The sequence below is a fragment of the Tupaia chinensis genome, unplaced genomic scaffold (assembly GCF_000334495.1).
Source record: "Tupaia chinensis unplaced genomic scaffold, TupChi_1.0 Scaffold145396_1, whole genome shotgun sequence".
Lineage (NCBI taxonomy): Eukaryota > Metazoa > Chordata > Mammalia > Scandentia > Tupaiidae > Tupaia > Tupaia belangeri.
The window spans coordinates 230,637-241,380 of NW_006205257.1; the positions used below are offsets into that span (position 1 = coordinate 230,637).

At 37.0% G+C, this 10,744-nt stretch overlaps 1 protein-coding gene across 1 annotated transcript in view; it reads left to right on the plus strand.

The window, feature by feature from the left end:
- HDAC8 (histone deacetylase 8) overlaps positions 1-10,744 on the plus strand; it is a 166,045-nt gene that overhangs the window by 93,049 nt on the left and 62,252 nt on the right. Inside the window, exon 5 of the mRNA XM_006167971.3 lies at positions 8,928-9,040. Coding sequence (XP_006168033.1) covers positions 8,928-9,040 — 113 coding nt within the window. The remainder of the gene's footprint in view (positions 1-8,927; positions 9,041-10,744) is intronic.

Below are 10,744 nucleotides of genomic sequence, written 5' to 3' on the forward strand. Positions count from 1 at the left end.
TGAACAAAGCTAGATATACTGATCACCAGGAATGGAGTACTATAGGTGAAGCAGAGTTTTCAGTTAGAATACAAAATTTCTCTCTTCAGTCACCACCTCTTGACCAAAGATAATCTCAAAGAAAGATTATTCTTGAACTCAAAATAAGGCTAGTCTCACAGACAACAATAGAATAAAAAGATAAATTTTAGTTCATCAAAATTAAAAACTGCAGTGTCTCAAAGGACATCAAGACCAGCAGGTGACATAGTAATTAAGGTGCTGGACTCTCACATGGCTGACCTGCGGCTTGAAAATCACGCCGAGTGTGTGTGTGTGCATGCCCAAGATCCCGAGAGGAGAATGGAGGAGAAGGGATTGTGGCATGGCCATCCCACCCTGGGGAGTGATTTCTCACTTTCCCACTCACTGTCTCTCTCTGGCAAGCGCATGCACCCTATGGCAAAAATCTTAAAAAAAAAAAAAAGACATTATCAAGAGAGTAAAAAGATGGGCTAGCTCTATCTCCTGGTGATTGGGGGCAGCTGGATCTCACATGGTTGACCGTGTAGTTTGAGTCCTAGCCCAGCAGCTTGAGACACATGCTGGACACATGTGTATACTTGCCCCAAATCCTAAAAGGATAGAGAAATGGAAGAGAAGGGATTATGGCATGACCATTTCCCATGGGTGGGGATGCTTTCTCCTTTCTCTCCCTTTTTATTTCTTTCTCTGGCAAGTGTGTACTCTAGCAAAATAAAATAAAAATAAACAGAAGAAGAAGAAAATAAAAGACAACCTAAAGGGGCTAGCAGGTAGTATGGTGGTTAAGGCACTGGACTTTCACATTGCCTATCATAGTTCAAATCTCGAACCTGGTGGCTTTTTTTCTCTCTCGCTCTCTTTTTCTGGTGAGTGCATATGTCCTGTCGCAAAGTTTAAAATAATAATAATGATGATGTAGAGTAAAATAATTCTATTTTAAAAAGATGACCTGTTAAGTGGGAGAAAATATTTACAAATCATATATCTGATAAGAGTTTGGTACTCAGAATATATAAAGCAACTTACAACTCAATAGCTAAGAGACAAATAGATCAATTTTAAGCTAGACAAAGAACTCAAGTAGACATTTCTCCAAAGAAGATATTCAATGGCCATCATGCACATAAAATAACGCTTGACATCATTTGTCATCAAGAAAATATAAATTGAATCTACAGTAAGATGTCACTTCACACATGCTAAAATGGCTTAAAATTTAGCAAACAAATCAACAAAAAACCTGGAAAATAACAGGTATTGGTGAGGATGTGGAGACACTGGGACCCTGTACACTACTGATAGGAATATGAAATAGTGCAGCCAGTATAAAAAACAATTTAGTTGTTCCCCAAAAGTTAAATATAGAATTACCATAGGAGCTAATAATTTCACTCCTAAGTATATACAATATATCCAAACGAATTGCAACAAGTACTCAAACAAATGCTTTTACACAAACATTCAAAGCAGTACTAGTCACAATAGCCAAAAGGTGAAAACAGCATAGACATTACCCATTCTTCAGTGGGCAAATGGATAAACGAAATGTGTATACACACACACACACACACACACACACACACACACAAATAGGAATTGCTGGGCCAGCAAGTGACATGGAAGTTAAGGTGCTGGATCCTACATAGTTGACTCCATGGTTCAAGGCCCAGCAGCATCTTAAAAATCACACTTGGTCTGTGTGTACATGCGCGCCCAAAATCTCAAGAAGAGAATGAAGAAGTGACTGTGGCATGGCCATCCTACCAGGGGGTGATTTCTCACTTTCTCTCTCTCCCTCTGTCTTCCTCTGTCTCTTGGGCAAGCATACTCATACAATAGCAAAAACTTAAAAAACAAAAACCAAAAGACATTTGTGGGACACAGATATGGTTTATTATCTGTTGATGAGGATGCGTATACTATTCTCAACTGGGCTGGACTGAGGTGTACATCATTTGTCATCAAGAAAATATAAATTGAATCTACAGTAAGATGTCACTTCACACATGCTAAAATGGCTTAAAATTTAGCAAACAAATCAACAAAAAACCTGGAAAATAACAGGTATTGGTGAGGATGTGGAGACACTGGGACCCTGTACACTACTGATAGGAATATGAAATAGTGCAGCCAGTATAAAAAACAATTTAGTTGTTCCCCAAAAGTTAAATATAGAATTACCATAGGAGCTAATAATTTCACTCCTAAGTATATACAATATATCCAAACGAATTGCAACAAGTACTCAAACAAATGCTTTTACACAAACATTCAAAGCAGTACTAGTCACAATAGCCAAAAGGTGAAAACAGCATAGACATTACCCATTCTTCAGTGGGCAAATGGATAAACGAAATGTGTATACACACACACACACACACACACACACACACACAGAGGAACATTGTTCAGTCACAAAAAGAAATGCAATACTGATACATGCTACAACATGAATTAATCTCAAAAAGATTATTCAATGTGAAAGAAGCTAGACATAAAAGATCACGTATAGTATGATTCTACTTACACAAGATATCCAAAATAGGTTAAATTCAGAGACAGAATGCAAGTTGGTGGTCAGCAGAGTCTTGGGGGCAAGGCAGGGAAATAGGGAGGGACTATTTAATGAGCACAGGTTTTTCTTTTGAGATGATGAAAGTATTTGGGAATTAGATAGAGGTGAAGGTTGCACCATACAGTATTATGAACATATTAAATGCCACTGAATTAAACACTTTAAAATGGTTTTATATTATATGATTTTACCTCAATAAAAAATATTTTAAAAAATAAAAATTAGATTTCATTGGATTTAGCCTGATCATTTGCATAGGTACAGCAAAATTGGTAATTTCTCATATAGACCTTCTTAAGCTTGCTTTTCTGGAAGTTTTCATAAAGAATATAGTTTGGATTTTTATTAAGGCCAGCAAACCAAGCTAAGATTTTTTCCTGTGGTACCTATAAATTTGGGAGGATTACTCTCATTTTTTCTAATTCTGATATCTGGTTTCCATGTAATTGTTGTACATCTTTGTGGGTATAGCAAGAAAATTAACTCTCTTCTTGAGATCCCCAAAATATCCCAAGGTTCCAGAGCCATCTGGAAGTAACCTTCCTTACTCTTTTGTGTAAAGCTGGAAACCCGGTAGGTCTGGTACCAGGTTAGTTTTCCCAAAAAGGCTTTGTATGTCTTTGCTCCACAAAGTCAGCTTTACTTCCTTAAACATGTCTGATTATATCATCAGATTCACTGAGCATCATTCACAAGTATGACATTCCAGGCAAGGCCTTAATTGGCATGCAAAACAAGATAAAAATCAATCTAAAGCAATTTTAGACAAAATATCTATAAACATAATCATTATCCCTATTTTCTTTTTTTTAATTTTTAAAAATTATTTATTTATTTATCCACTCATTTATTTTTTAATTTGATCAGAGGGAGACACAGAGAGAGAGAGAGAGGGAAAGTGAGAAAGCAAGCCACCAGGTCCGGAACTCAAACCGTGGTCGGCCACGTGGGAGTGTCCAGCACCTTAACCACCACGCCACCTGCTGGCGCATTATCCCTATTTTCAAAGAAGAGGGTATTATAACTAATTTATAAAAATGCATTGGTATAATCTTTATAGAGAAAGAAGACTCAGGTATAATATATAGTAATCCTAACATATATACATGAATGTACTAAGCATATAATTATAATATACCCAGAATATATCAAGAATACCTAATAAAGAGACTCAGTTAACTGAAATAGATATTAAACATATGTATATTAATAAAATTTCCCAGATAAGTGATGTGAATTACCAGTTGGGAACTAATGACTAGGAAGGTGCTAGATTCAAAATAAAGAAGCAAAGTTGACACCAAATTAACTATTTTTTTAAAAAACTGAAATTATAACTAAAACACTTTACTGTAGTTGTCTAATATCTAGCAAAGCAGGACCAAGACTCTGACAAATAGAAATACATCATGTCCAACAAGGGCACTGGTGAATCTGTAGGCACTCTCCATACAGCATACGATTTTTGGAATATTTATATTAATAATATTTCACCTGTACCAACTGAACCTAGGGAAGGCTGAGCATCTCTTCTGATTTGACAACTCTCCCCATGCAATTCATCAATAGTAACATTTCCAATAAGCCTAATTATTTCTAGCACATTTTCTTTCACAAAGTGAAAAAAAAATCCTTCATGATTTTCCATGGACCCTCTGGGACTTGATTAAAATAGGATCATGGATTACTGAAAAATAATACTTGGCTCTCTATCTTTACCAAAGTGACAGTAAAAAGTAAACATAGAGAGTAGCACCATTATAAAAAATATAGGATCTTTTTAAAGTGAGAACACTTTGCTTTCTTGAATAAAGACATAATAAAGGCAACATAAACCTCAGAAGGTAAAACAAATCCTTTACAACCCGTTACTAAGAAGAGACTGAAAATTTAAAAAGCTTTCATCATTATAACAGAGACAATACCAAATTATAGTTTTGCATAAATATACATGAAACTTCAAAAAGTTTGTGAAAAATTGCAGTTAACATATGAGTTTATTTTGGTGCATAAAAATTTTAAAATCAATGCATAATTTTTTCATTATATACATTGTCTTTTTTTAGAAACATTTTTGCCTTAGGGTATGTGTGCTTGCCAGAGAAAGAGACAGAGACAGAGACAGGGGGAAAGTGAGAAATCACCCTCTAGGGAGGATGGCCACGCTGCAATCCCTTCTCCTCCATTCTCCTCCCAAGATCTTGGTCATGCACGCACAGGTGCCTGGTGTGATTTTGAAGCCACTGGGTCCAGGACTGCAACCACAGTCAGCCATGTGGGAGTCCAGTGACATAGTCACTGCGCCATTTGCTGGTCCCACCTTTCCATGAACCTTTTGAAGGTCCCACATATATGATACTAAAATTCTCTTTGGAAATGTTGCAAATAAATTAAACCTTAGCCCCCTTTGACCTTGTAAATAAAAATTCATTTTCTGTGAACCCTCTATAGCTTTCTATATTCATACACGTCCTTTATGACACAAGTTATCTAAGTGGAAAGAAAAAAGAATAAATTTTGTAACAGATGCAAGTATATGTAACCTCTCTTTAGCATGTAAAAATAAGAAGCAAAAGCATATAAACCCAATATTATGTGTAGAAATTAATGTATCAGCATTCTCTTACTTAGAAATGGTCTAGATTGCTGGGACCAGTAGTTAGCATAATGGCTATGTTGCTGGACTCCCATGTAGTTGACCACAGTTCGCGTCCCAGACCCAGTGGCTTAAACTCATGCCGGGTGCGTGTGCGTGCGTGCCCAAGATCCCAAGAGGAGAATGGAGGAGAAGGGATTGAGGCATGGCCATCCCCCCTGGGGGGTGATTTCGTGCTTTCTGTCTCTCTGTCTCTCTCTGTCTTTCTGGCGAGCGCACACGCCCTATAGCAAAAACATCTGCAAAAAAAAAAAGAAAGAAAGAAAGAAATAGTCTAGATTGCTAATGAAAATCCATTAATTCAATTTAGTAGCAGCCCAAAATCTTCAGTTTAAAGGTCTAATAATTTATTTTCAAGCTGATATAATTTAAAACATAATTACTGTTGGAATAAAATTTATTAGTTTAACATAATGACTCACCTAGGTTAAATACATTTATATTTCTCATACTCTTAAAAAATTTACAGTAGAAGTTAGCTCTAGTTCATTTAATCAGTTAACCTACATACATTTAAGAAAGAACATACCCAAGTAGAATAAAAATCTGTCTGCATGTTATACCTGATACTGATAAATCAGAGACATAGTTGGTTATAGCAAGCCAAAATTATTGAATTAGTCTTGTCTCCCAAAGGTTCACCTAAACTATGTGAACTTGAATTCTTTTTTTTTTCTTTTTAAATAATTTCCTATAGGGCATGTGTGCCAGCCAGGGAGAAAGAGTGGTAAAATGAGAAATCACCCCGCTCTGTCCAAGGAGGAGGGCCATGCCACAATCCCTTCTCCTCCATTCTCCTCTCAGGATTTGGGGCATACACTTACATACCCCTGGTGTGTTTTTCAAGCTGCCAGGTCCAGGACTCGAACCATTTATGTGGGATCCAGCCCCTTAACCACCACACCACCAGCTAGCCCTAACTTGAGTTCTTAAAATATTTGTTTGTTTCTATAGGAATACTTTTTATTTCAGTATATTAAAAAAGTCTTTAAAGTTTTAAAAATTTTCTTATTGTCTAGGAATTTTAGAAGTATTTTATTTTCCTAAACACTTATTTCTAAGTCAATGAGAATACAGCTTCTTTTAAGAGGCTTTATAATCTAATTTGATAATACCATCCAGAGGGAGAAAAAAACATTACACATTCACACAATGAGACATAAAGACCTTTCTGAATTACAGACATCATCATTATTATTACTCAGGCTATTGCCATGGGGAGAGTATTTATTAATCGGGAACATATTAAAGAAAAGGAAGGGGGCCTGTAGTTTTATAGGGGCAGGTAAATAACAGATTTATCTGTTAGAATTATGTGAATCATGAGGAAGAATGGATATGAGTTTTACCTTTGATTATGCTATGGCACTGTGGTCCTTTTCAGTTAGTCATTTTTCAGGACACAAAAATGTGAGGGGTTTCTTAGCCACAATTGCATTACAGAAGCACGAGGCTCTGATAAAGTTCAATATAGTCAATGAAATGAGTACCGTGTCAGTAGGATTCCTCTGTATTCTTTTTTATATGCCACTTTATTTCTGGTTACCTTTTTGTTTGCATGGGTGGTTTTTTGGTTTTGTTTTTCTTTACTTAGAACTTGTCTCCCCAACTTAATCGTAGATTCTCTGAAGGAAAGAAATATGTCTTGTATTGATTTGTATTTTGCCTCCTCTCCATCTCTCTCCTCCTTTTACCTAGTTGTGTTCTGTCCCATCTCCCCAAATTCTTTCTAGGACAACAGATTATCTCTATTTTAATGTGCTAAGACAGCAGACAAAAAATGTAAGGTTTTCATAATTGGAAGATAGCATTCTGATCCAAGAATTTTGAAGTCACATATTTAATTCTTATTTACAGAGAATTCACTGTTGGATAAATCCTTTTCTTTATTTGGTTTCTTCCTGGTTGCATACCTAAGGTCAAGCCATTCTTTGGCTAGATGATTGCTGTATTCACCTTTATGAAGTAAAGTCAGTGTCTAGTGATATTTTTACCAACTTCCTGCTCATCAATATACCTGTCTCATTAATTTAGCCTATGAATGAGGGCAATGTTTAGAATGTGAAATGTTATTATGGAAGAGATGTCATGAAGAAGCTTTTTATGTAGGCGTTAGAAAGAACTTACATTCCATGGTAGCGATGATGCCATTTTAAATGTTGCTCATGCCTAGAATTCTCTTCCAAATAAAATATCAGGGAGAACTTAGAAAAAATGAGCTGGATATCTGAACTGTCTATGGAAGCAAAACAAACTGAAGCACTTAGGATGAGGCTTTTTAAAAAATTATAATTCACTCTTTCTTTCTTTTTTTTTTTTTTGAGAGGTTTTTGCTATAGGGCGTGTCCGTTCACCAGAAAGGCGGAGAGATAGAAAGCAAGAAATCACCCCCTATGGGGGATGGCCACACCGCAATCCCTTCTCCTCCATTCTCCTCTCGGGATCTTGGGCATGCACGCACACGCGCCCGGCATGAGTTTAAGCCACTGGGTCTGGGACTCAAACCGCGGTCGACTACATGGGAGTCCAGCAACATAGCCATTACGCTAATTGCTAGTCCCATAAAATTATAATTCACTCTTGATAAAGAATGTTCTTTTACATCTAATCAGCAAGGCTTAGTGAAAATGTAATAAAAGAGCAGGTTAATGTTGGCAAGAAGTTAAAGCAGCACAGCGTCACCAACAGCAAAAAGTTAAAGGACACTAGTAGAGTCAATGAAGTCGATTTCAGTGGTAAAAACAAAATAACTTTAGAAAAGGCTATTTCACTCCTCATTGTAATAATTGCATTTACAGAAAGACAACCACATTATGCTGCCCAAGAGATTATGCAGTTGTATGTTATATACTCAGCTTTTATGAGCAGCAAGTGCCAAGACTAATTAAAAAAAAAAAAAAAAAACTTCTAGATTATGTCATAGGGTCAGTACAGAGAATCCAATCTTCCACATCTTCTACATCTGGCCTAGAAAATTTGTCTTTAAGGTCATTTCTAGAATCTAGCTGCCTTAAAGTCCTATAAGTGATCATCAAGTGATAATCAGTGTTCATCATGATAACCCCAAGGCACTACAAATTTTTTCCAAGTGATTACTAAATCACCAGAGAAAAGTTCTGTCTTCTTCAATATAGTTGTAATACTCTAGTGCTTTGAAAACCTGGGATCCTGAATGGAAAACATTACCTATCAACCTGAATATTTTCTTTATCAAAACATTTAATTCCCTGGGGACCAGCAATTAGCGTAATGGCTATGTCGCTGGACTCCCACATAGTCGACCACGGTTCGAGTCCTGGACCCGGTGGCTCAAACTCACACCGGGGGCATGTGTGTGCGTGCCCAAGATCCTGAGAGGAGAATGGAGGAGAAGGGATTGCGGCATGGCCATCCCCTCTGGGGGGTGATTTCTCGCTTTCTATCTCTCTGTCTCTCTCTGTCTGTCTGGCGAGTGCACGCACCCTATAGCAACAACCTCTCCAAAAAAAGAAAAAAAAAAGAAAGAAAAGCATTTAATTCCCTGATCATTCTGGACCATTTACTATATAATCTTAGTAGGTTGATTTTTAGTTTTTTTTTAAGGGACTAGATTTCAAGGGTTAATCCCCTGGCTGTAAAGACTCCCTTGGATTGCTTTTTGGCTGTTGGCTGTAGCAACTTGTTTTCTTGCAGAGATGAAGCATCTGGTTTTTGTTATCTCAATGATGCTGTCCTGGGAATATTACGATTGCGACGGAAATTTGACCGTATTCTCTATGTGGACTTGGATCTGCACCATGGAGATGGTAAGCCCTTCAGTTTCAAAGATGTTCCCTGGTAAGACAGCATGTTTTTATCATTAAATCTGCTTCTAGGCAACTGGTAAAAGGAGAGATGCCTGTTGTGATTGAAACTGTCCTAATTAAGAGAATTCAAAAGTAGATAGGATAGCAGTTCCTCTAACTAATATGATTCCTGCCTCACTGCCCAAACCAAGCTCTTGTCATTTCTCTCCCCTCTCCTCTCAAAGCAGAACTGTATAGTAAAGAGTGGTAACAAGTGGAACTCTTACCTAGTGTTTACTCCAGTGCTCAGTATCCCACCTCAGGTCCTTTCCATTGGTTCTAAGGGAAATTTATGTTTAGAGCTGGCAGTCTTGTCTGTTCATTGGATGTTTCTCTCAAAATAGAATAGATATATGATGTACTAACATGTTCACCATAGGCTACCAACCCTCCTAATGATCAGAATCTATGCTGCTTTCTTTATATTACTAAAATATTTAGCTCAGGGACTTTTCCCTAGTTTTCAGTAGCAGAATTTCTTAACAATTTGCCTTAACCCGTTAATATCCACTTAGAAGACTACTGAAAAAATTTATCCAGTCCTCATCTCTTCAAGGAAGTCTTCAGAAAGCTCATGGAAAATGTGTTATGAAAAAACTATGCATGGATTTCAAAATAAATTTTGTACCAAAATAAACTTGTGCTTTAATTCCAATTTCCAAAAATTCTTGAACTCCCCTTATACTTTACATCTAGAATATAGAGCTCTAGTGTCAGTTGTCATTCTGTTTCTTTAAGAAATCCTACCTGTGACATCTAGTATCTCCATTCGTCTAGTAACACTTATGTAGTAAATTATTAGTTAAGAATCTCTCCCCTTTCCTCTATAGTAATGACTACTGCTGCTTCCAGAAATTATTATTTTGTTTTAAAAAAAGTAACATAATCATGGTATAAGGAAAAAGAAAAATAGTGTCTGTCTAAGGTTAGGGTCAGCTCTGCTGCCAAAACAGGAAAAGAAGTAAGAAATTCTGGGAGCAGCCACATAGCCTAGTGGTTAAAGGAGCCGGATCCCACGTGGCCAACCATGGGTTGAGTCTTGGCCCCAGTGGCTTGAAAAACCAGGATAGTTAAAAAAAGAGGATAGTTACTTGGATTTACAAATAGCCCTTCCATTTTACAGACCCATACCAGGCACGTATGGGTGTGTACCCCAAATTCCAACATGATGAATAAATGGAGGAGAAGGGATTGTGGCATGAGCATGCCCCACAGAGAGGTGCTTTTTCTCTCCCTCTGTTTCTTTGTCATTTTCTGGCAAGCACACATGTCTTCTGTCAATTAAAAAGAAAAAAAAAAGAAGAAATCATGGGAGAGTCTCCCCAGGGAGCTGCACCTGCTTGGATGCTACCATGAAATAGTGACACAAAAGTAAAGGTGACAAAGAGAACACAGGAGGGTAAAAACAACTGACATACTATTGATACTTTAAGAACCATGTTCACTAGATAGCAGAATATTCATTACAAAACATAGCCTTGCTCAAAAACATTCAGAGGCTCTTTATTGCCTTTAACAATGGGCAACATTAGACTCTTGGCTTATTTTTGTATGACCAGTGAGCTAAGAATGATTCTTCCGTTTTTTAATTTATTTTTATTATTTTTTATTTTTTGAGAGGTTTTCGCTATAGGGCACGTGCACTCACCCGACCGACAGAGAGAC